Below are 27,647 nucleotides of genomic sequence, written 5' to 3' on the forward strand. Positions count from 1 at the left end.
GTAAGTGCATTCAAAATCCTGTCTGCCAACAGACAAACACAGGAAACATTTTCGCAGCTAAGAAATAACTGGGATCTCTCTAGAGAACTAATGTACAAATTGGGGCAATTCTTATGCTTGCTGTATGCACCGAAATCCGGTTCAAGTGAATGACTTGAGATATCACCTGTTCTGCAGAAAGAAGGGTGAGATAGACAGTCATCAACTTCTATCTTGCAGGGACTGTCTGAAGAAACATGCCGAATGTGCAAATTATCAAGCCGCTATAATAAAAGATGTCTTCTGAGAGATCCACAGACAACTAGTTCAAATGGGAGAGGGTGAAAGCTGAAAAAAACATGAGGTAGCAGAGCAACTGGTATTAGACTGGATGGAGGGGCAGCCAGCACCTCAGGCTTTGTTAGGTCTACTAGCTTGCGACTGTATTAGGAACAGCAAACATGTGTCTGCTGTCTAAATGACCTCAAGTGCACTGATATGTGCAGCCTTCCCACCTGTGAAAATCAAACAAACGCAGAGAATGATGACACCTATTCAGAAAAAGAAGATAAGGACAACGAATGTGAATGATAGAATTGTGTTTATGATGACTCATTACATACATTGTCTATGTAAGATGTGACTATTTGAAATTGTAACTGAAAATTATGCATTTAATCAATATAAATATATGGGGAATACAATTAAGTGTTATTGTTATTTTAAGGACTATATTGTTATTATCACAATTAATAATCATAATTAGTTTTAAATTATATGGAGTTTAATCAAACTGGTGGAAATAGATTCATTTCACCCACAAAATATGATGAATTTGTATACTATTTATCAAAGATATGAAAACCATTATTTTTTTCAGCTATGGTTGGTAATCCAATAATATAATCAGACAAAAGCAAAGAGTGATGATTTGCTATCATGTATTTTTCATCTCTAGGCAACCAGACCTTGCAAAAAAATCATTATAGATCTCTCCCCCTTCCCTTCTCCCTCCCTCAAGTGGCACCTATGGCCTAAATTTGGGGTCCTGGCTCATGGCCAACTGGAGGTCGGGAATTCGTAGAGCAGACTACCTGGGCTGACACACCCCTGTGTAACTATTTGTAGTGTTGCCCAGGAAAGATTCAATGGCATGGGACCACACCGATTTTCTTCATACATTCAGAATGCTTTGCACTTGTTCATTACAGACTGAATAGTTATAGAGGTTTTGCTACTTTCATTTGCGGGGGTCCTTCATAGGATGATGGAACAGAGGGGAACATGACATCACTTACTAAAGGTACAGCTGGGGTGGTGGATTCCCTAACGGCATTTGGGTCAGGCTCCCAGACTTGCACTACATTACAGACCGCACATGCTGGTTAATTTACCACTGCTACAGGTACTTATGTATGTGAGAGGTCTTAACAACCTGAAAACCGCCTTAGTGTCATGGGTGAATTAAGGAGATTAGGGGTAGATAACTAACTACTATATGACATCTGCTCAAAGGGGCCCAACCCTGCCTCTGCGCTTGGTTTTACCCCACCCAGTCCCATGCATCAGCCCCTTCAAAGAAAGCAGGTGTCACAATCTTGATTAGAGACCATACTAAATTCCGCAAGGTCATGGTGGACAAACAAGGTAGATGGCTGTTGGTGCTGGGCAAATGGGAGGACACATCTACAGCCATTGTCAATATTTCCTCCCTGAACATAGCCAACAAATTGTACTTAATCCCCAACATACATAAGCTAGCTAGCTCCATGGACCACTCACAAAATATCAGAGGGGTTGAACAGCATCACATGTTAGTTTAATCCCATCAGAGAGTAAGAGAGATCCCCCAACCCTCTTGGCGGCTGGTAAAGCAGTCATAGAAGACCTAGAACTAATCAACACCTGGCGACACAGACACACACTATTGATCAACTATTCATACTTTTCAGCTGTATACCAAACGTATACTAGGATAGGCTATCTCCTACTTGACCAGAGACTATTGCCGCTACACAAATCTTTGTGTTTGTATTTTGTGCTATTTTAGTTTTTACTCTGACTGATATGCAGTCCACTGTGGTCTTCTATGGGACCGACCGTTGCGGAGAAAGCATTCAGCTACCGCACCTTCTGGTTGACTGTTGGTATGGCTCCCACACACCATTTTTTAAAGTCAGCTGTTTATTGCTGGCTCGAGGGCATTCAAAAAGAAGATGTCAACGGGTATGTGGTGCACCAAAGGCAAGCCCGTCTGCACCCGAACATCGACAGGTGCCAGGACCCCTGCCCCTTCTGCCACTGAGTTCAGGGACTCTGCTAGAATCAGCTAACTGGCTAAAAATCTACAATCTGAAAGACCTTTATATATCCTCAATCAGGGCTCCAAAAATCCACCTGACCACTCACATTGGCGAGTCTTCTTTGATCAGGTCGAGCTATTTTCAATACTTACTCATGCCTTCTGGCGAGTTGACACTAAACAGGTGCTCTGTTCAGTTGAAAAGTGGAGGGGCAATAAAAGATGCCTTTAAATCTTGCTTTTATGTCACATTTGTTTTTTGTTCACAGACAGAGGTCAAAAGTCAGTTTTTCTTACAATTATTTTCCTTTGGAGTTCCAGGACTTTGAAATGTGAACTGTGAGACCTACTGCTTAGAATGTAAAATAAAAGGATATAGGATGTCAGGTTTTTCCTAACACACAACATTTAAATGACTAAGTCAACTGGGCAAACATTTCAAAATATATCTCAGTAGTTGTGAAAGCCCTTGTTTTATATTTGTGTGATGAAAAAATAGTTTAATAGGATGAAAACAAATCAGAATATTTTACATGTTGATGTGCAAAGGATGTGTTTTCTGAAATCCAATTTTCACAGATTGTTAATACACTATTTAGTTTTATCAGTAAAGCTGCAAGTTAGTGGAGAGGTTTTTGGACATTTCTTGGAATGTTACTGTGTGTAGATGACAATATGTTACCACATCATGATTTAGTAATATAATTATTAGAATTGAGTGTTTAAACAAACTGAGAAACACTCCTGCCCTGATGGCAATGTTGTTAGTAAACTAAAAGAAGTTCTAGGTTAAGTGGGCTAGACCTCATGGGTATGTGGGTTAGATTTGTGTGATGCATGCAGCAAACTTTAGTCTACTTAATCAAACAAAATAGTTTTTTTGTACTGCAAAAATGCTGAGCTCACATATTTGAAGCTGCAATCACATGTGAGAATAAAGAAAAAGGCAACTCTAAACTATTTGCCTAGGATCACACAATTTGAGACCCATTTACGCGTCAAGTACATTACAGTTAGGGGGAGGAGCTTATTTAAGTTACTCGACCTGCAGGTCTAATAACATTTTTATGATTTTTCCAGCCCTGTCAGTAGACATGTGTTGTTTAAATTGTTTTCCCTGCTGCCTGTAGGGCCCGCCGACTTGCTATAAATACAGGTTCCCCTGTTTGGGGTACACTTTAAATACCAATAACTTAGGTGAAAATACAGTTATTGATACTTATCTTAGCAGCCAAGATGGTGCACCAAAAACCCTTCCTACTACTAAGGTTTATGTGTCATATCTCGAGGCCCGGTCAGCCCCAACCGCTTTTTCTGCGATGTTAGATGCCTACCTAAGCATGCCACTGAACTCTGGGATCTAATTTCTTCCCTGTCCTCGGAAGGATGCTTTTTGACAGAAACCTGGATGTGCTTGACCACCCTTTCATCTGTCACACTTGCCTGTCCAGGTAATTACCACATGATTAGATCTGACAGAAAGACCAAGCTGTGCGGTGGCATTGCTAATGTCTTTCAAGATGCTATTAAGGTGTTTTTTGTCGACACCCTAATGGCTGATCAAGTACAACTATTTTTTTTAAAAACATTTTTTAATTCCCTCTGGAGACTTTTCGAAAGGAGCGCTCAATTTTTGCCCTCCAGGCCCTAAAAAAGACGTCATTGTCTAACTGAGCTTACTGCCACTCATGTATTATCGGCAGAACATTTTCTCCTGTTGGTAGACTTCCACTATCATGGGGAAGATCTCTCCAACACTGAGGAAGCGCCATTCACTTCTGACATGGGTTTGCTAGGGCTATTTCAAAAAATGAAAGGCCCCACCCATGTGCAGGTCATACCTTAAAAACGTAATTTTTACTAATGCCAATGATCTATGCTATGACCCTTGCTTACCTCTTACCTAGAAAGGTCACTTCTTACTCCAGTTTCAGATCCCAAAATCAGTACAGTTAAACCCAAAATGGGTGGCCCTAAATCTCTGCTGCAATGGCATTTGGTGACTCTCTTTTACTAAGGCTTTTAAGCAGCCAGTGCCCTCTTCAGACCTCAATATCAGTGTAGCCTTCGCACAACTTAAATCCCTAAATTAGGCTTCCATTCGTATCGCTCACCTAAAAAGAAGAAGTGAGCTTTCCATCTAGGCCTCATGCCACTTGGTATACAAAGGAGCTGAGACAGGAGAAATCCTCCTGTAAAAAGCTAGAAAAGCGATGGCAGAAAACTAGTTCTCAAACTGATAAAGATGCCTTTAGGTAGCATGGTCCTCCTATCAGAGGCACATTGAAGCAGCCAGAAAAGTGCACATCATAACCCAAATAGAGCAAGTGGACAATGCCTCTAAAGAGCTATTCAAAATCCTTAACGATTTTGTCAATCCTTCTGCCTGTTCTCAAACGATTTCTGCCTCACAGGATCTGTGCAATACTCCAGTAGATTTTCTCGAGAACAAAATTAATCAAATTTACTTTGCACACAGTTCTGTCTAGTGAGACGCTAAATTACAACCCTCCTTTTCAAAATGGCAACTGTTCACTAGAAAAGTTTGCTTCATTTTCTCTCCAGCAGATTCAACAAGCTTTAGAGAAAGTCAAATCATGTTTCCCCTTGGACCCATGTCCCACCTGGATTACAGCCTTGTTCTCGCACCAGTTGGCTCCCACGCTCAAGGCCTCATTTAACCTATCCATAGACACAGGAAGAATTCCTTGCGCTTGCAAGTCTGCACAGGTTGTACCTATACAAAAAAGGCCAACGTCGACCCCCAACAACTTAGCTGTCTATCGTCCTATATCACTTCTTACACTTTTAGGCAAGTCTTTGGAAAATCTAATAAACTCACAGCTTTCAGCTGACCTAGAGGCTAACAAGATCCTTGACCCATCTGGGTTCAGGGCCGCTCATTGCAGGGAGACTGCCTTGGTCGCGGTTATAGATTTTATAAGACTTTTCATGAATAAAGACCCCCCTACCATGTTGGTATTATTAGACCTATCAGACGCTGTTGACACCGCATCTCATTCAAGGATGATTCAAAGGCTGTAAGAGATAGGCATTTCTAGGTGTGCCTTGAAATGGTTCCAAGACTATTTCACTATAATCCTTTACGTCTCGCCATCAAATGACAAGGGGGTACCAGGAGATTAACAGGAGAGTTAGGACCCAAGGTAGTCTGAGACGCCCTGAAAGTGGTAATAAAAGGGATACTTGTTAAAGAGGCTCACCGCCTTAAATGCAAGAGAGATCGAATTGCTCAGACTCCAGGAAAAGTTCATTGCAGTGGAGTAAAACCATAAATTACATCCCATAATTTTTATTTTATTTTTAAACAAAAAACTCTGGAGGAGAGTAACTGAAGTTTGCAGTCAAATTCACTCCCTGGAGTTCAACAAGGTTATTTATGCCCTAGCCAGAACGGGCACTCACTTCTATGAGAGAGGCAACAAAACCAGTTACTGCTTGTCAATAAATTGCTGGCTCAGAGCACTCAGGATTTCATTGGGAAGGTTAAAGACGCTGTTGGGATTTCACATACCTCTGAGTAGGGGAAAAGTCAGTTTTTCCACGAGTAATATAGCACACTCTACAGAGCAACCATTCCCGATATGGAGGCCCAGCCAGCCCCTCTACAAGCGTTCTGTCTCCCTGTTCGTTCCCAGGTCGATAAGAAGGAGCTAGATGAACTCATATCCGTAGCAGAAGTTGGCACTGCCATTAGACACCTGAAATTAGGCAAGGCACCTGGTCCCAATGGTTTCACTGTCGCCTTTCATAGGCTTTTCTCTCCACTATTGACTCCCTTTTTGACAAAAGTCTATGATAACATGAACCAGTCATGCAGATTATCTTCAATGGCGGCTGGGGTGAGAGTCGCTCTAATAGTGAAGTCAAATAAAGACCGTGTTTATTGTTAATCTTACCAACCTATATTCTTATTAAATCTCAAAACCCCAAAAATGGCCAGAACACTTGCAAATACATTGGAATGCTATCTCCCCTGTTTAATACAAGCAGATAAGACTGGTTTTGTCCCCTCCAGTTCCACAAGCAATAGCACTAAAAGAGCTTTCCATATCCTTGACTCAGCACAAGAAAAGCCATAAAGAAGTGGCCCTCCTGTACCTAGCCACGGAGAAGGCCTTTGACCACCTTGAACCAGCATGTTGAAGGTGACCTTTGTTAAGGCAGGTTTTGGAATCTGCTTTTGGGGGTCCAAAACATGGCAGCTTGGGGATGACCAATGTACACTATTACTACATTACATCCTACTTACGATATGTGACAGAGTGGCTCCAAGTGGACCCAGACAAACTCTTGTCTTTCTTAGATCTGAACCTGAAGGCCAGATCTATGGCAGCAGTCTTCTCGCTCCCTAAGAAAACCAATATGCCACAATCTCTACATATTGCTAGTCACTTGACGGTTGGGTTACCTTTCCTGCTATAAGGGATAACCATGTATGCCTCCCTTTAACCCAGATACCTGGCAACACGGATTAATCCCCCAGTCAGATTTCCTTATCAACATAGATTTCTACCTTAATCGGGCTAGCCGCTCCTTTGTGGACAAAGACTGCATACCGTATTCCTGACAGGGAGAGATTCCACTATTTACAGAACAGAGGTTGGGTCACCCTCCTACATATTAAAAGCGACAGCAATAAGACCCCCTACTCTTTTTGAGAAATTCCTCTAAGATGTAACATTTAAACATGTGATCTCGCAGATCTACTGTACTTTCAATTTTAACACTACACAAAAGGGTCCTTCATACTGTAAAAGATGTTAAGAAGACTTAGGAGTGTCATTAGACAATATATGCAAAAAGATAAAAATGACACTTGCACAACCAACTTCACGCAACACACACAGGGAGGGAAACAGATTCTTTACAGATGGCACTGTACAACTGCAAAACTCCATGCCATGGACAAAACACCCAAATGTATGTTGGAGACATTGCGGTGAAACAGGTACAATCTTTCTCAAACTGGGACCCTGGGCATTGAGGGCAGCCCATTGAAAATGACCCACTATCAATCCTACTGGGGGACCCTGAGGAGGACCCTTATTCCCTACACTGCCAAGAGGAACAATTTCTCACACCTTCTCTTGGCAGCTAAACAGACCATACTGAGCCTCTGCAAAGTTAGATTAGTATTATCAGTGAGGTTCCTACAGCAAAGGATCTGGTGACCTCTGGCATGCGAGAAAATATCATAGAAGTTACAGAATAAATCCGACAAGTTAAATTCAATGTGAGACCCTGTCCTGAATTGTATAAACAATGATAATAGAGAGCGGACAAGCCCTAATAGGCTAAAGGCCTTAGGCTTCTTCTCTCAAAACAGAATTCTTTCGGATGGTGATGAAGTAGTGTCATGTGGTGGGGAAGGTGTTTCCTTTTCCATTACTGTAATCTGTTATGGTATACTTGTGGTTCTTCCAGGTGGGTATGCCCGCCTTCTGTTGAATACACAGCATTGCAATAAAATTATTTAAACTAAAGAGGTGTTGGTAATTAGTCACTGGGTATTCATATTGGCATCAAGTTCACCACCAATAATCATTGTTCCGGGTTGGGAATCTGCCAGCAACTGTCAGAGCCTCTTGGGTAGGGTCTGGTAATGGGGGGCATAAATACTGTCAAGTGTCCATGGACATTCTTCTAAGAGCACAGTGACCAAACCATATCTGTCCAACAGGTTGGTGCCACCTTAATAATGAGCAGAAAGAAGCTTTGTAAAAAAAAATATATATATCCTACCCCCCTGGGTCTAACCAGCGTGTTACACTGACTAATTAACAAGGATAGTGCATTTCATGCACATTAAGTGAATTTCCTGGAGTACTTGTACAGCACATTGGTGTCACTTATTGTACAACTTGACTGATAGTCTCTTGAATTGGTCATTGGACGCGCTGGACTGCTGCTGCTGCCACCGGGGTGAGTCTCTGCAACGGTTTTCTCTTGGGGGCGGAGCTGAGCCCCTTCAGAGATTTTATTGTGCTCCCGCCTCGCGGGGCAAAGCCCGGGCCAAGGGCAGGCCCGTCCTTCGCCCGTCATCGACAAGAAGAGGCTGGGCTGCCCCCCCCTTTTAATCCTTTTTCTGGGACCACGGTGAATGGGATAGAATCGTGAAATGGCACCGATTGAAGGAGGAGAAGGAGGAGTCCTTGTTATCTTAGGTACTTGAGAAGTTTTTTTAGACACTCTGTGTCCTGTCGATTTATACATGTACCAGGAGACGGTGAGGGTTATAGGACCACAATTTTTTTTTTTTTTGTGGCAGGAATCCGTGACTAGCCCTTCCCCTCGTGACAGGAGTTGTATAAAACTCAGCCTTACCCTAGGTTGGTATCTGGCACTGGACTGTATAAGGAAGGTAAAAAACATAAGGTATTCAGTTTTTTCTTTTTAATTAAGGATTAGCTTGCCCTGATGGGGAAGCGTAAAGGAGATTGCAGAAGGAGGGGCCCCATCCAGGAGGCCCCCTCAGGCTGGTAACTAGCTATCTTACCTCCGTGATGGGTGTCACTGAGCCGGAGATAGGGAGATTGGTAGCTACTTTAGAGTCATCCCTCGAGAAAATAGAGAAAGGTGAGGTGGAAGAAAGGACTCCCTATGTAAAATCTCCATTAACCAAGACAAGGACAGGGAATCCTTGTGTAGTCATGGATAAGGACCCCTGTGTTGACTTAATTACTTCCATGACCTCCGAGAGTCCACCCCCCAAAAAAAGCAGGCAAGTGATCTCTCCTCATGGTATAGTCCCCTCTTCAGATCCAGCCTCGTCTCCTGTAAAATCTTATGCACCTGAAAAGGACCCAGTAGGAATGGAGAAGGGAAAGGGGAAACTACAATCCAACACATTAAAAAGAACTACGGGAAAACAGATAAGAGACGGTAAGACCTCGGAGCTCTCTAATGACTGTCTTAGTCAGATTGAGAATCAACTCAGGGATATAAAAAAGTTATGTTCTTTGGTTATGGAGAAAGTGGCTGTTCTCGAGGAGAAGGTTGACTTTATATCAATGCCAACGAACCCACCACCACTGAGGGTAGAATCCCAGATCAACCATACTGACTTTGTGCGCCCACCAGTCCCGGTTACTTTGTCATACCAAAACTGTAGGCTGAATACCGTCCAGAATCTAGCTTCTAAGCCCTTGAATCTAGTGGCAGTACAAAATTCTACAAATGTACAATCCCAGTGGGGTACAGATAAGCGGGAGGATTCTGAGGGCCAGGTGTCTATAAGAACTGAAACAACTTACCCAAGGATCCCGCTGGCATGTGCTCCCTAAATTTTAATTCTGGAAAATGTTCCTATATTAGGAAACTCGCATTATGAGTCTCATTCATCATTGTTAAATAAAGTGACGCACTGGGTAGGATTTTTGCAAGGACATTTTGACTGTAAGAAGGGTCCCCTGGGTTGGCTTATTCCCTAAGTCTTCACAAGGGGATTGCATAATTATAAACTTTAGGAGCCCCTGGATAGTCAATGCCTTGCATCACCACTTTTCAACTATAATGCTACCCGCAGGGTCTATAAGAGTACAACGACCATCCAAGTTTATTCTCTCTTCACCCAAGTCCTGTCCCTCTGATTTAAATCACTCTGGAAAACAGAATCTAAGCCATCTTGGTGTCTCTAAAACACTCGATACCGCCCTGATGCTGTCTAACAGATTTGAGCCCCTGGCTTCTTTAAAGCAGTTAGATTGACCACTAGCAACTGGGTCACCCTTACAGGGGACTCCGGAGATAAATACATTGCACCAGTCTTTTCTGCAATACAAGGGAGCCTCTGATATACATGATATGACAGTTTCTGGGATTATTTCTTGGAATGTGGCAGGATTAAAATAAAAAAATGGGAAACCTTGATTGGCTAAAATTAGTGACAGAAAACCTTTTTATTTGCTGCCAAGAGACCTGGCTTATAGAGCCCCAATATATCAATGGTTATACCACATATAGGGGGTTATTACAACTTTGGAGGAGGTGTTAATCCATCCCAAAAGTGACGGATATACCACCAGCCGTATTACGAGTCCATTATATCCTATGGAACTCGTAATACGGCTGGTGGTATATCCGTCACATTTGGGACGGATTAACACCTCCTCCAAAGTTGTAATAACCCCCATAGTGTCCCTGCAATTAAGACCTCCATGGGTACGGCTAAGGGAGGTCTGGTTACTTTCGTATCAGTAATGGCAAAGGGGGTGGATGTGCGCGTTGTGGGTACATCCCCTTTTTTCTTGTGCCTTAATTTTGAAATTATCTGAGCCATTTGATATATTGCTGATTAATTATTATAACAATACCTTTGACAACTCGGACACTAGTGTGGTTGGCAACCTGGAATTGACAAGACACAAGGCAATGAATACTAGTAAAAAGGACCTAAGTATAATATGGGTTACTGACTTTAATGCTCATCTGTGTGAACCAGAGTATTTAGACTGTTGTGGGCTCTTCAATGAAAACGATTGTCCTTTTCAGCACTTTAAACATTCTCTTTATGGGAATGCTCCTAACCGTGTGATAACAGCGAACTCTCTCCTTTTTCTTATATCAGTCTCAGTGGGGGTACCGACGTTTATAAGAGGAGATGCTCATACCATTATTGATTTTATTATTTATTCAAGAGAATTAACCCCCCCCTTGTCAGGCAGTTTAGGGTGACGCCAACCTGGATTAGTGATCAAAACCCTCTAACTATTGAAATAAACTTGGGTTTGAAGAGTGACTCAAGAATAGAGAAACGACATCCAGATATGAAGTTTTCAGCCCGAAAAGGTCTTACAATTAAATGGGGAAAAATAGATAGTAATAGCTTTTTTAAAGATTTAATGCTGAATAAATGGACAGATGTCATAACAACTTTGAGTGACGATATGCCCCCCCACGAAATCGTCTATGCTTTCTCTTCTTTAACAAAGTATATGGCTGAAAAATTACAGTACCCTGGCACTAATAAAATACGAGGCCCTCGATGGTTCAATCATGCATGTACCCTATCCCTAAAAAATCTAAAGAAAATAACTAATGCATCTCCTCAAGATCGACAAGCAATCAAAATTGCAAGAAAGAGGTATAAGGAAGCACTTGCTATTAGCAAGGCTGAACTAAGCGAGTCTGCCTGGGAGAAACTGATCGAAGCAAGTAAAAATAAAGATACAATTGCATTTTGGCAAGTGGTTAACTCTCAATTGTTGAACGATAAGCATGAAAGGACTATGGATACTGTCATTCCAGCTCAAACCTGGGTGGCTTATTTTTCAAAAACTTTTGCAATGGAGCACAATGTCCAACAAGATGATACGAATTGCCTTATGACAATAGGAAATGCTTCGATCAGTGCGGCTTTTAGTAATACTAAAAGTGTAGCTGATGTATAACAGACTATTCAAAATTGCCCTCCTGAGAAAGCCCCTGGCCCAGACAAAATTCCTGCTGATTTATACAAAGTGCTTCCAGATTTTTGGGGGCCATTGCTCACCAACGTTTTGAGATCTGTTATGACAGGCCCACTAGTAGATACTTGGAGAGAGGCGATTATTGTTCTGATTTTCAAGAAGGGCGATAGGGCAGATCCTTTATGCTATCGACCAATTTCTCTGTTGGACAGTTCAGTTAAAATTTTAGGTTGAGTGATTTTAAATAAGTTGGAAAACTGGGCAACTGAATCTAACTGTCTTTCAGAAGTGCAATTTGGCTTTCGACCTGGGTTGGGTACAGTAGAACAAACATTCAACCTGACTCTTATAGTCCAAAAATATACGAAAGTCAAAAAGGGGTGTGTACATTTAGCATTTATGGACTTGTCTTGTGCTTTCGATACAGTCAATAGAGAGAAACTGTGGATGGTCATATTAAATATGGGGGTGGATAAAGATATAATTTTCCTACTTAGCAGACTTCATGCTTGTACATCAGCTCGAGTTCGCTACTCTCAGGAGGGTGGTTTAACAGAGAAGTTCCCCTCACTAAAGGGGGTTAGACAGGGTTGTGTGCTGGCCCCCTTTTTATTTCTTTTTTATATAAATGGGCTAGAGAGATCTCTCTGCGAATTGGGGAAGGATCTGCCAATTAGTAATAACTCCCCAATTCCAGTATTTCTGTATGCGGATGACGCTGTACTCATTTCAAGGACAGCAAACGGTCTTCAGATTTTATTGAATGCTTTTAATACATTCATGGGAAATCTTGGTCTTAAAATTAACAGATCTAAGTCATTTGTGATGAAGACTGGGCCAAAGCTAGGAAAAACAAAAAAAATTGTTTTGGACGGGGAAGAAATACATAAGGTCCCACATTTTACGTACTTGGGGGTTCCCATTGATGTAGATTTTAATTGGAAATTCTTAGTAAATATAAGTTCAATACAATTTCAGAAAGCCATAGAAGCAGTTTTTAGATTTGCGAAAAGGTTGCAACATAAACCTGTAAAAGAGATGATGACTGTCTTCTCTAGCAAATGTCCCTCTATCGCGACATTTGGAGCTGGGGTTTAGGGATATGCTGAATGCTCGAGCCTCCAGATTGTAGAAAATAAGTTTTTAAGAAGGCTAATAGCAATCGCGCAATCAACTTCAGTGACGTTCTGCCATGAAGAAGTAGGCCTGAAATGCATATCCAGCTATATAAAGCTCCAACCCATATTATTATGGATAAACATTTGGTCAAAATCGGAAGCTTATTTATGTGGAAGGGTGATACAGGATTGCCTTTTATCATCACAACCATTGGACATACCTGGGCTTAGATATGTCCACTCCGCGCTTCTCTCTTTAGGACTAGGGGAGTTCTTTTTCAAGCCGGACCTTCTGACAAAGCGGGATATCAAAAAGGTAAAGGAAATATATTGGCAGAAAATGTATGATTTGAAGCCGACTTTGGCTACAGATAGATCCAGGTGAGGAATCAGACACAGCAATCGCACCCAATGTTATATTTGACTATCAGCCTTGAGCGACATAGGTTCTTACTTACTAGGCTACGCCTGAATACATTACATTACTTGGTAGCATTTCCTACCCGTGGAACTTGGTTTAAGAATCTTCCACCATGCTGTTGTAATGGAAAGACATCCCAAAGTACCTTGCACTTTATACTCTTCTGCACTTTCTATGATATCCAAAGTAAAAGGTTTTTACGTCCGTTATTTTTATCTAAAAGTATTAGAACTACCCGGCTTGCTTACCTTTATTTACATAACCTGGGAAATGTAGACATAATACAGGCTGTGATTAATTTTATATATACTGCTTTTGGAATTCGAAATATGTATCAATAATGTTTTTATTAATTTAATGACCATGAAATTTGTATGTTTGTATTTATTGGATGTCTTTTATGGTCTATTTTGTACCGAATAAAGTAAATTGATGATGATGATGATGAATTGGTCATTGTTGCCACCTGGGGCATTCATTAGCCCCAGCATCCCGACGAGAACTGGGATTTTGGATTCGGGCACTGAAACAACTGTAAAACGCAATAGGTCCTGCACTGTATAGGGTAGAAATAGAGAGTTCAGGGGTTCTGGAATCAGAAGGGTCTTCCTAACCAATGAGTACTCCATATGGCCTTTGGTGAAATTGAAAAACATCCTCGAAGTTCTTGCCACAGAGTCAGGTAACCCCAAGGGGTAGTGCAACACTATTATGGGCAGTCCCTCCCTGGTCTGAGGGCATCCTTGACTTTCGGATGAAACAAAGATCTTGGGTCAGTCAAAGCAATCTGGTGGCAGGACCTGTGGCTCGTGTGCAGACAGTTTGAATCACCTTCTCCACAGATGGAGGCAATTGGGCCTTGTTTGTCATTTATTAGCAACTCGGCTGTCTCCTCTCTAGGACAGTCCAACAACAGTTTTCCTTTTTAAAAAAAAAATATGTTTTTCTTATTACGGACACAAGGCAAGACAGACAAATCAATAGAAAAAAAAACAGTTAATCATTGTTCTAAATAGCAGAAGAAATCCCCTAATACGCTTAAAACGTTTTCCATAAAATATAAATATAGATATCCACTGTACACAGCCCACTGACTCCATATCCCCAACAATAACCAACGTAATTAAAAGTATCCCACACAAAGTACAGACTTTGGAGAGCTGAGCAGAGACCACAGCATCATAGCTTGCCTGAAAAAAAGAAAGAAAAAAACAAAAAAAAAACTCCAGTTGTATTACTGCGAATTCTGAGTACAACAAAAAGAGAAGGGAGACTCTACGGGGTTGCACCTCTATGCCTTGGATACCCTGATACATAGAGGGAGAGAAAGGCCGACATCAATCTGAGGCTAACTATATGTAACATAAGCTTTGAATTCTACACCCCATTTCACTAACCCTGGATCATACTGTTAGTGTTCTTCGACCAGCTGGTCAATGATGACCAGATCTTCGCCCCCCAGTGTCGCTTCTTTTATCCTTTGATTCTATAAAGACTCACTTCCATGTTGTAAATAGCCAAAAATCTCACCCTCCAAATTCCAAAAGTTGGAGGCTCTTGTTTTTAACCAATCCGAAGGAATGCAGAGCCAGGCTACTGTCGTAGCAAGAAACCTTTCTTTCTTTACCACTGCATTTCTTCATCTAAATCCGGCACTCCCAGTAACATCAGTGCTGATGTGAGACATAGCTGTCCCTTGATAATACGGCTGAGAAACTGCTCGATCCGATCTATAAGAGGCTTCAGCTTGGTACAACAATAAAACGGGTATAATCTTGGCTTCTCCTCCACAACAGCGAATACATTTCCCATCAGATCTGCCCCACCTGAAGGTCTTACAGGGGGATAGTATAGATTAAACGCCATCTTGAAATGCTGGCTTTTCAGGCTGGCTGTAAGAAAAGCCTTCTCTGCCATATCAAGTGTCTTCTCTAGACATAGCCCTTCTTTACCGAAACGGGAGCCCCAGTTCTCATTCTGGGCTAAAAGATCGTCTTTTTGGATCTCTACCAATAGGTTATACACTGCCCCTATTCTATTCTTACGCCTGATTGCTTCTATTATGGGTATATTTTTCATACGGAGCAGTTCCTTCTTCCTGCGATGGAGAAAAGCCAGCAGCTGCAAAAACTTTTTAAAAAATCCTGTCTGGGAAGACCATAAAGTGCCTGCAGTTCCATAAAGGACAGAAGTTAGGCGTGAACATAAGCCACTAATCATGGTTATCCCTTGTTGCCTCCACTTATCCATAACAGAGCCTTGAAAGACAGATGAAAGAAGAGACGAAGCATACAAGGCGTATAAAAATGAATCCTCTTAATATCCAACCAGCATTTAACCTGCACCCATAACTTACATGCAACCTTGAGAGCCTTGAATCTTGTCTTTTTAAAACAAATAGGTTCTATATTCCTAAGCAGGCATCCTGTAGCCTCGGAGCAAAGGATCATTTCATATTTTGAAGGACTCAGCTTGATTTATCCCCTTGTCTCTCCTGTAATCAATATACTCATGTGTTGTAAGAAGCATGCCTAATATAGAGTGTAATTAGGTACCTCCCAGCCACCCGAGCTCTTGGGAAGGTCATATATTTCCAGGCCCTGCTGGGTTTGGCGTAACCCCACAGAAAGTTTCTGCTGATTGACTAACTTAGTCAACCAGCATTTAGTGATCTCTAAAGGTATAGTAGACCAAAAAACAACAATGCTTTGGGCAAAATATTCATTTTTCAAACATTGTAGTGACCTAAAGGATAAAGATTTACGTGGTGTGTTCTATCTAGATCAGTTTTCACTTTCGACAGCAGCACAGCCATTTTGAACTCCACTAATTGATCGAATACTGCAGTGATTCTGACCTCCAAGTATACTTCGTCTAATACCACTGCCTTTCCCGATAAGCAGTACGGCCTGAACAGATAACTTGGGTCTTGCCCTCATTCAATATATACCCTAAACATGTCCCAAACACCTTGGCCAGTCTTTCAATTTCACAAACAGCTGCCCCTGAATCCGCTGTGATAACTGCCACATCATCGACATAAGTGAACACCCTGTAGTGCTTCCCATTCTGCTTGACTGACCTAATTGCTGCACACCTCTAAAGTTTAGCTAGAAAGGGATCAATATAGAGTGCAAACAAGAACGGTGACCAGGGACAGACCTGTCTGGTTTCTTTAGAAATATATATTGCATCACATTCTAATTCGCCTACACAGGCGGTGGGGGCTTTATACATAGCTTTGATAGCTGTTAAGAAACCTTCCCCAACCACTTCAGGACATCCCGGAGAAAAGACAAAGAGAAACTGTCAAATGCCTTTTCAGCATCTAATAAAATTAGGCCGAGCGGCATCTGTTGTACCTCCACCAGATCGAACAAGGAGATAACCCTGCTGACACGGTCCACTGTCCCTCCCGCCTACCTGGGATAAACCAATGCTGCCTTTTGGATACTAAGGAAGAAATAACCTTCCCAACCTATTAGCTAGGACCTTGGCATACATTTCCCCATCACAGTTGAGCAGCGAGACTGGTCTCCAAAAGCCAGGGGATAGTGGAGGCTTATCCTTTTTCCTAAACATTTCTATCTTAGCTGCTTCCTAGGAAAGAGGGGTTGGCCCTTTTTGCACTGTCAGGAATGTAACTCTTTGTGCCGTAGCTGTTGAAAAAAAAGCTTTGAAGAACTCCAGTGGAAGGGCAACGGGCCCAACGCCTTTCCTGAGGCCAATAAAGTCATGGCTGTATAGATTTCTTCCACAATGATTGGAGATTCCAAGATCTCTCAATAGTCACTGCACAGCCTGCATGTTTTTAACCCTTCAAAGAATTTCCAACCTTCTATATCTGCCCCAGCTGGATAATCCATGACATCAGAATATAAATCCTGAGAAAAATCTCAGAACATTCAAAATCTTTTGTCGGGTTTACAGTATAGGCCATCAAGAATCCTTAATGGCTCTAGTATTCCTGCCAACTACCCTTTGCCTTATTCACTTAGCTACCAGTTTCCCAGTTGTCTCCCCATATTCATAGCACTCCGTCGTAAAAGCTGATATTTAATGGCTGCCTCTTTACTGAAGTATTGAATAGCCATCAAAACATACAACTCATATTCGAATGTCCTGATCTCTTGCCTCTTCTCTATGGCTTGCACCAATTTCCCTTCCGCTCATATAAGTTCTCTGTACATCTCCTTGAGTTTTTCCTTTCTCCACTTCTACAAATATAAAACTAAAGCTCATAGTCTCCCCTCTCACTCCAGCTTTCAGTGCGTTCCAGACCATCCCCACAGCAGCTGTATCCCTATTGATGGTACAAAATTAACCATTTGATCTAAATAAAGTGGTTCTGCTAGCAGTTTTCTATTGAATGTCCAAACCCTATGAGCCCTATAAAAGTCCTGTTTTCGGAACCCGTACGGATAGGAGATTATGTTCAGATAACATTCTGGGGGAGAGTTCTATCTCAGCCTCAGCTGCTAGCATCAAAAAAGTGATAAAGTAGTGAAGATGAACTAACTTATTATGTGGGTAGGTGCAATAAGTGTCAGGGTCCGGGGCCTTATGGCGTTCCAAGATGTCAATGAGAGCATGCTCCTTTATTAGACTTTTCAAGGCCCTAAAGACCTTGGTTTACGTCCCTGGTAGCTGCCCTCTCCCGCTAGGCCATTACTTACCTCAAGGTGGATGTTAAAATCCCCACAGAGTACCAAGGGATGTGACCATGAAGCTAATGCGAGACTTAAGGCATCCAGCACTTCGGCTTCCCCAAAATTGTGCCTTTTGGTGCAGAGGGTAAAGCTGGTAGCGCCCATCTTACACTCCAAAATAACCCAACGACCACCTTTATCTACCAATGAGTGGCCTGACAAACAGGTAGAACTGTTGGCCAGGACTGCCACACCCTGAGTTGTTACACTCTGCTTTGTAAAGGCTAAAAGTGTTATTCCAAAGTCCTTAAATACTGCCCATTTTCCCCAGGGAATATGTGTTTTTTGCATACAGATTATGACAGCCTGCATTGATCTTAGACCAATCGCAACCTTCCTTCTCTTATAGGTATAATTCAACCCACAGATGTTTATAGAGCATATTCGCACCTTATGGGCCATTAGTCCGTTTCTGAAGTCAATGAGGCCCCATACCATGTCTTTAATTGCCCTACCAAGAGGGCCTTCTCTGCCTGAAGCCTTGTTGTAATTCCGAATCAGAACTTTATCAGACTGCCTTCTGTTAAATAAGTTACAGAAAATTATGTCTATGCTGTTTTGCCCATAACCAATACACTGATTGATGCCCTGCGTCACGGTGTCCTTTCCTCGGGATCTGCAGTCACTGAACAAAAGGCCCACCTTCCGGCGTCACCAACTCAGAAAGCTACTATAGCACAGAGTTAGGATGAAGCCAGTCAGGGGAAGGGAATTAGGGCAGGGAGAGAGATCTGAAAAGTAAAGGTTAGAACAAATATGCATTTACTCATTCATAGAAATGTAACTCATCAATGACTCTTGACTAAATGCGTCTCCGAGATAGCAGATGGAGACCTCTTTCGAAATGAGGGCAAAGCCCCTTCTTTGATACATGGAACAAGAGTAAACTACGACCTCAGAATCAAGAGATGGCAAGAACTTTGAACTATGATTATTCACAGAATATCAATCCTTTAACATCTATGTATTCACAACATAAACCTTTGATCATGACTTAAAAAAATCTGAAATAATTAAATATGCTTTTCACATCTTAAGCTTTTCAAAGAACAATGAAAACTATGATTTGTTCATCTCCAGAAATACTTTCACAACAATAAATGCCAAAAAGTTTTACTCATTGACCTTGAAGCGCTTTACTCAATAATACCAGGAAGCGCTTTTACTCAAGTAGCCTGAATCACTTAGATTGTTGTGCCAAGAATCTTTTACTCCTGTGAATGGAAGCGCTTTGATTGTCGTGCCAAGAGAACTTTAAACCTGAGGACTGAAGCGCTTGAATTGCTATGCCAAGAGCGCTTTACATCTGTGAACTGAAACACTTTCAATTTTTGTGCCAAGAGTGCTTTACATCTGAACTGAAGCCCCTGAATTGTCATGCCAAGAGCGCTTTATATCTGTGAACGGAAACGCTTTGAATTGCTGTGCACAAAAGCGCTTTACATCTGTGAACTGAAACGCTTTGAATTGCTGTGCAAAAGAGCGCTTTGCCATTTGGAAGTAATGACTTCCTCTAAACTTGGATTCAGCAAGGCCTTACCGCTACGAGTACGACCTACTCGTTTTTTAATGCACCATGGAAACAAGGATTTTTTGGTTAGATGACACTTTGTCATCCAGGAACTTCTCCAGAGAAACCCCCACAAGGTCTGGCTGCATTGAAGTCTTCAAAATAGTGAACAACGTGCTTGGGTGTGGCTGGGTTTTATAGGCCTGCCACACCCAAGATGGCTGCTGCCTCTAAAAACATGGGAATTGTAGTCCCTTCAGAGAATAACACTGATAAGTGCATCTTGTCCACCAATGTCCTGAACCTGCAGCTCTATGAGCTTTGCCACATGGCAGACAACGCTGATGGTCACCTGTGGAACAAGAGGGGATGACAAGTGGTGCGCATAAAGCACAGCAGTCGCACAGCGGAGTTTTGGGCGAGACCTGGACCGCGCCTGGCCTTATTCCTGACACCCTGCTGTGATCCATCCTATTACAAGGGCCCCCCTCCTGCCACCCCATCTGGAATACCTAGGGCTCTGAGGTTATTTCGCCTAAGCCTGTCCTCCAGATCTGCAAGCTTCCAATGCGCGTCATCCACATGAGCATTTATAAGATCAACAGCCTCCCTTTTGCATCAAAGCACCATCTTCTACCTTTAAATCTGGGTATCGGCTTTCCCCCTGGGTACAGCAGAATCTGAGCAAGTTTTAGCTATACGGCGAATAGCACCCTGCATTTTACGCCAGGCAAGTTGTGTCCTACGACTTTCAGCCGTTGCCTCCTCCCGATGTTCCATAAAGCTCTGATAGATTGTTTCCAAATAGATTACCCCCAATTTGGTAGTAATGGTAGTCTTCTGGCACTTTTGGGCCCTTGAGGTTGGGGATTGAAGAACAGTCCCACTGCAAGTCCTTAGCGGGGCATGAATATTTGCTTGGCACTGGGTAAGCACAAGTGTAAATTTGTTCTCCTCTTCCTGACGGTAGAAGCAGTGCCTTTCATCTTGCCTGACCTAGCCCCAGAGCTTTGATCTTCCTCGGGGGTGGTTAGATCGGACCCTCCCTCTGTCCAGAGAGACTTTGACTCCTAACCCCCTCCTTCAACTGGGTCTTCTTCACCAGTCCAGCTAGACTGATCTGAAAAGGAGAAGAACTTATCCCCCACGTCAACATCAGACCCTGATTTGAGGACAGATTTGGGGGCCGATTACAGTTTACCCTAAGATTGATGACCCCTTTGTCTCTTTTGTCAGTGTCTGAATATGTCGGTGGTAAGTCTATTCCAAGGGCCTGAGCCAGGATTCCTTTATATGCTGTCGGGGCACTCCTCCCTCGATATCCCAACCCCCTTCTGGTACAGAAATCAGACCTTCTGTCACCACCATGCAGGGTGGGGGTCAGAGGACAAAGGGGTAGAATGGTCTAGCCACATGGTTAGCATCCTTGTGCCATTCAGGACCCTGTACGTTCACTCCCGCCCAAGGAACCAGCGCTTTAGGCAGACACTCACACTTGCGCTCACCTCCCGGGTAGCTGGAGTCTCTGCATTCCGAGCAGGTTTCGTCTGAGCTTCCAGCAGGGCAGGGATGCAGTATTAAGGGGAAGCAGGCTCATCTACTCCTGACTCACTTTCCTCAGTTATTTTGTTAGCGGTACAGCAGTTATCTTCCTGACAACCAAAGCTTTGACACTTGTGGAATTGACTGGTTCTGCCGAGGCTCTCTTGGAGCCCGTGACTTCCTTAGAACCCCTTTGAGCACCAGAGCCACAAGCCCCTGTCTCCCATCTTGCCCCCAGTCCAGCAGCAAACGCCTTCGATCCCCTCGCTGGCATCTGAGCTCCACGAAGGTGGCGGCAGAGTATACAATGTAACCAAGACGCCACTGAGAAAGACGAAAAATTAGTGTAGCAGCGGGAGCAGAAAGGCTTTCTTGCAGCAGTTTAAAATCCCAGCTCATACGTACAATAAAGATGACCACAGCTATCATGCTGCTAGCGAAACCTGTGGACACTTTCTTTGCTTGCCGCAAGTCTCATATGGCCTCCATCATGACCTCCTGAAAAAAAAAATCCAAGGAATGCACAAATGCAGGGCTCTTCCAAGAGCATAGGTTTGGGCTCAGATGTTTGTTTCTGGTTAAGCAGCACTCGAAGCTGGAAATTTAGAGCTTCTTCCACCTACAGATCAATACAAGGCAACTAGTCCAGCAGAGCAAATTCACATACAGTGTGCAAGAGGGAACTGGGAGACAGCCAGAACTAATCAAAATGTGAAACATTCAAAATCTTCACAGGTTTTTTCGCCACAGAGGACAAAAGATTCCAGATTCTGGCCATGGAAATGTGGACTGCAAGAGAAACTGTAGACTTACTCGAGTGGGGTTTCTGCGATTTCAAGTCCGCTTCCAGTGCAGGTCAAATGATGAGCACAAAAGACAGCCTCAAAATGTTCATTATAGGAGTAACAGGCACATCAGCAGCTAGAGCTGCCAAAATGGTTTATCTCTGACTACGCTTCCTGCAGGAGCTCACAATGTCAATAAATCTTAATAGATAGGCTCATAGATACTACTGGGGAAATATAGGCAGAATGCCATGCCAAGTGAACATAAAGTTAACCTCCCATTTGTGCAGCAGCTATCACATCCTTGAAGATTACATCATTTACAGTCCAGTATACACATGAACACACCACTTACATGATCAATAAATCACACAGATGTTTGGGAAGTGAAGAACCCCACTTTTGGGAGATTTAACAGATCCTGCATGGAGAGGACCTGAAAACTCCTTTGCTGGGATTCAGGTAAAAAGGTCCTGTGCCTCTCACTACATGAGTTGGCACCAAACGTCAGTATTCCACTATTGCCTGGTGAGGAGAGAAGTAGCACCCTCTATAGATGGGACCTGTACTTTGGGCACATCCCCAGGAAAGCAGAGCATTGTGCTGCTGAAGCAACACAAACAGGAGGAGCACCCTCAAGGAGCTCTCGGATATCTTTTCAGCTAGAGTAGAAGAAACAATAGTAACACAGGATCCTCAAGAATTTCAAATGACATGACAGGACGGTTGGTGGAGCTGTAAACACTTTATGACCTTCCAATTACATTTATCCTATCAAACAGGCTATGAAATCTATATTTGCCTACTGTAACAATCACTACATTGCCCTCACTAAGACAGTGGTAGTCAAATTCCAAATAGCCAAAATTCCAGAGACCAGCTGGTAAGAAGCCAGAACAGGTTAAATCACCACATTACTGGTGGAAGACAGAATCAGATTTTAAATAGTATATAAGGCATTTTAATTTTTGCAAAACACTTCTCCTCTACTGAAAAAGGATTTCAATGGATTGTAAAGTTGTCTTACCTTTATAGGTTTAAGGTGCAAAGAGTCACATTCACTTCAAAAGGCCTATAAGGCTCTCACTCAAGTTCCTGAAACCTGGATTGATTGACCTTCCTCTGCATCTCTCAATAAATCCCCTTTTTCATTTCGCTACAAAAACCTGAACGCATGCTTTCTTAAACTAGGTTGACACTGTATCTAGAAATCCTCAAAAAGAAGCAGACTATTAACAGCCAGGAACTGGAAGGGAAGTGAAGAAGGTGCAGAAAGCCTGATAAAATCTCGTTCATCGCCACCACTATGCATATTTTAATTTAAAAAAACATGAAGGTGTGAGAACATTCGTAGAGTCAACCAGAAAATGTTATTTTAATGCTTGCTAAAGGTAGGTAGAGCTTGGCACAAAGCCTTGAAAAAAAACTGAAAAAAAATTGAGACCTTATCCAGAACTGTAAAACCTGCATCACACCATTTACTCTGTTTCTAACCTCCAGTTCCCAACTTGGAATCAAGCAATTATGCTAAAGTGATTCCCCAGACAGACTGTCACCAAATGTCTTGTGTCCTCTGACAATACATATAAAAAGTGATCTTTTCAGTCGCTGCTACAAGAAATAATGTAGTGCATGTAGTGGCATAGTAGTGGTACCGTGGGCTCTGGCGCAAGCAATGTTTATCATCTCTTCCCACAACCATCCACTGGACAGTGAAATACTGCCATGGTGGAGTGCACTGTGCTCCAGGGCAACAGCACTGGCTGCACTAGTCATAGTTACACCCCTGAATGCTTGAGGTAAGTGTAACTAATGATGCATTAGCATTGACATCATAGGAGAAGTTGTGAAGTACAAACCGGAGGATTTAATGGGAGCCTCTTAGACGAGCAGTACATTTGGCTGTGGAACTTCTTCAACTCCGACTCCAAAGATGTCCACTGCACCTGGGGGATTACTGGAGTAGACAGCAAGGCACTCAATTTCTGGTTCAGTGCTACAGTCCAGTGCTTCATGGAGGCATACTTCGAAAGGGAAGGCTTATTATTGCTTAGGGCCTCCAACAGCTCCCAGAGCCTAGAAGACAAGAAACAGACTAAAAAAAAGAGTAACTTAACCACTGTGGACCTACACCAACACAGGGTAAACATCCAATACCTTTCATTGAAATATAACACTCTGCACAAACCACAAACATAATGATAATTTTCAAATCCCATTTGCATAGGATAGGACTGTTCAACATGGATCCAATAGAACCACATCCACGCCAGATTTTTAGGATAACCACAATGTAAATTGGTTAATTTCAGATTCATTGTGTGTTAATGTATTTAGCCCAGAACCAGCCCTTTTGATCATACACTGGATTCCCCGGAACACCCCTTGTATATAAAACTTTTATTAATTATATATTTAGGTTCCATCACCAGAGTAAAAGTAAGAAACCATTGGAAAATTCAACTAAGTTTCCTTTCTTATCCTGTGTTCACCACAGCCACCTCCCAGCTTACGCATACATACACATTCCTATCCATTGCAACTGTTTGACTGGGCCCTCTCTGCAGGATCACACCAGTTTTTGCCTTCCCTTGCTGAACCAGTTTTTGTTGGCTTTTAGGACTCTGGTTAGCAGGTGTAAGATGCACAGTGGTAAAGTACTTGTTTTCTCTCCTATATGGTAAAATTAGTGTACACCTGATTGGGTTATTTAATTGACTTGTAATGACCTATTACATAGTACTATATGTACTGTAAATTAATTGCTACTGCAGCACTCATTGTGCCACCCACTAAAGTAGCACTGTAAAACATGTCGAAGGCCTGCCACTGGAGCCTGCTGTGCAGTTTCAAACCATCATTTCGACCTGGCTAAATAAACCTTTTGTCAAGCCTAAATCACCTTTTTAATACTTACAAATCAATCCTAAGGGTGGCCCTAAAGGCCCATAGGGCAGGGTGTGTTGTATTTAAGTGCTACACATGTCCTGACAGTGAAAGACACCAGATGTCGTTTTTCACCATGGAAAGGCTATCTCTCCCATAGATTAACACTCGTTACCATATTTGACTTAAGTGAAAACTTCAGATTGAGAACAGATAGAGAAATGTTTATTTCACTCATCTAAACTAATTTACAATCCCCTTTAATGTAATAGTGGGATTGTAAGTTATTATTCTAAAAACGTCACTTTTAGAAAGTTGACTTTTTTGCCCAAACCAAATGTGCCTTTCTGCTAGCGTCCTGGGTCACAGAACTGTGATTGGCTCTCCTTCTGTGGGCTGTGTCTTCCTTTCAGACATAGCGACAAGAGGGGCCTAAGTGTGATGAGAGTGGGTCCTCCTGACAGGATGGGGAGTTGTATCCTGCTCCGATTACACTTGAAAGGACCCAGCCTGCAATGCAAAAAGGAACCTGACACCAGGCTTACTTATACCTTTGTCACTCTAGACAGTTTGGAACCAAACTCGGGGGAAGAACTGACCAGAACCATTTTGTGGCATAGGTCAGGGATTGCCCCCACACCAAGGTGGGCACTAGGTATAAATGTGGCACCTTCAGAACCTCTCAGCATAACATTCATTTACCTATGAAAAAGTCAGAAGAAAGATTGGCCTGCTGTTTGAAGGAGGGAGCCTGGATCTCAAATCAGGATCCCCAGAAGTGACTCCAAGGATCAGCTGGCTGACCTTCTGTTTGCCCAACAGAGACATAAGCTTCCAGTGGCCTCCCTGGAACTTCCCAGCTTACTAGCACCACCTACACCTGCCTTAGGCCTGCTGGAGTGACTCCGGTGCCCCAGCCCTCCCTCTTGGACCCCTTAGTAGGCATTAGCGAATACTCCTGTTTCAAATCCAGAGAAATCTGCACTCCAGGGAAAATCCAGAAGTTTGTGGCTCTTTACCACAAGTGGGCTCCTAACGTTAACAATGATCACCATGTCTACCGCCAGCACACAGTTCCAACTGCGACCTACCTTTCGTGCCAAACAGCGACAACCTGCTTAAATCCATCAACACAAAGCTCCAGGAACGACATGTCCTAGCACTGCCAACAACCTTCTCACAGCACCTCCTTGTAGCCCGCACCAACACGAACTCCAGCCGAGGTTCCTCTCATGGACTTAGATTTTAAGAAGGCCAACACTTCAGCAGGACAAACCTGATCCTTGTATCCAACCCGCACTCCATCACAGTCGGCCTGAACTTGTGACTTTGACCAGGTCCAGCACGACCAGGTAACAGCAAGTGGTGCTTTGTGCTTCACTGTGCTATTTTTACCTGAACCTTGACAAATTTATTACTTGGGTTCTAGTGATTGGGTTTTTGTCATTTTAATGTAATTTTATTTATTAAAAACGTTGTTATATTTTTCTAAATTGGTTTGGTGATTTTTCTCGTGTTGTATTTTCACTTTGTGACTGATTGAGTGCCGTATAAATAATTTACACATTGCCTCCAAGTTACACCTGACTGCTCAAAACCTGGTACTGGGCTGGGTCAGACACATGCCTGCCCTCATACCTCAACAAGAACGTTGACAAATAGCTGATTCTACTCTGCATGAACTGCAACATGTGGGTACAACTCCAAAAAAGTCTGAACAAATGTTTAGACTAGAAGAAGCATGGGCAAGAAAGCTGTCCTAAGTCACCAGGCTTGAGACTTCAAAGACGTAAGGAAGAGGCATGGCTTTCGAAGAATGGAGAACAGCATAGTTTGGAACCTCGAGCAGCAACTCCCCTGTTTTTGATGATGCAAGGGAGGTCTGGGAGGAAGACAAGGAAAAATTGGGCGGCACAAAATAGTAGCTTTAACAAAGAAGCTTGAGCGAAGGCCAAAGAATGGGACAGCACAGGAGCAGAGCAGACCTAGAGGTCACAGATCCCTAGAATAGAGATCCCAAATCACAAGGGGCAAACAAGAGTAGCAAACAGTCTTGGAAGGATGCCAAAGGGGCACCTCCATACTATGAGGATAGGTGGTGATGGACGGAAGAGGATTTTCTCACAGTTTTTTCACTCATCTACTTCCGTGCTACTTTCAGCACTTTCAATACTTATTTTCCTTATTGCCTTCAACTTACCAGGATTACTTCCTTTGGGCTCACAAGGAGAGTTTAATTCTTGCTTCATTGATAATATTTTTCATTTTGCTGTCAATTTTCTTTAATGTACCTTTGCCACAACTCATGACACCTAGGGAGCTAATATGACCTTTTCTCAGACAGCCACACTGGCCTAGTTTCAAGTCATTCTTTTTTCCTCTCCCCACCTAATAATCGTAGTATCCTAGGTGCATTATCTGTGCTCACTCGTAAGTGAAACATTCTTGTTATGCTTCAAGGAACAGACAAGCACTTCCTTTTGACTGGCTGTCTCATATGCTTTCATTGCTCATTTTTAGGAAACTACTTTTTTTTTTGGTTACACTACCTTGTGTGTTTTCTCTATATTTCTTCTGCACTTTAAGCTTTTTTTTTTTAATCAACTTTCTTTAATGCCGCTCTAGACTCTGACTTTTCAGACTACAATCAATCTATAAACGCAGCACTAATTCAGTGGGTCCAATATATTTTCTTGGTTCCATTGCTCCCGCCTGTCCGCTCAGTGGTATTATCAACATCTTGAAAATGTGCAATCCCAGTGTAAAAAAACAACAACAAAAAAATGACACACCTATCCTAAAACAATTACAAAAAATGTAAATGCTGCCCCTCTAGTAAGGCTACCCACAGCACCTATAAAGAGCTTGCCACTGTAATATAACAAGTTATTTTGCTTGCTGCATTGCCAAACTTTGCAATGCCACTAAAGAGGTAATCGCCATAGTACCATCCATGATCTAATC

At 42.5% G+C, this 27,647-nt stretch overlaps 1 protein-coding gene across 1 annotated transcript in view; it reads right to left on the reverse strand.

The window, feature by feature from the left end:
- Positions 1-27,647, reverse strand: part of LOC138297332 (HAUS augmin-like complex subunit 3) — a 289,356-nt gene that overhangs the window by 74,981 nt on the left and 186,728 nt on the right. Inside the window, exon 4 of the mRNA XM_069236743.1 lies at positions 23,657-23,873. Coding sequence (XP_069092844.1) covers positions 23,657-23,873 — 217 coding nt within the window. The remainder of the gene's footprint in view (positions 1-23,656; positions 23,874-27,647) is intronic.

The sequence above is a fragment of the Pleurodeles waltl genome, chromosome 5 (genome assembly GCF_031143425.1).
Source record: "Pleurodeles waltl isolate 20211129_DDA chromosome 5, aPleWal1.hap1.20221129, whole genome shotgun sequence".
Lineage (NCBI taxonomy): Eukaryota > Metazoa > Chordata > Amphibia > Caudata > Salamandridae > Pleurodeles > Pleurodeles waltl.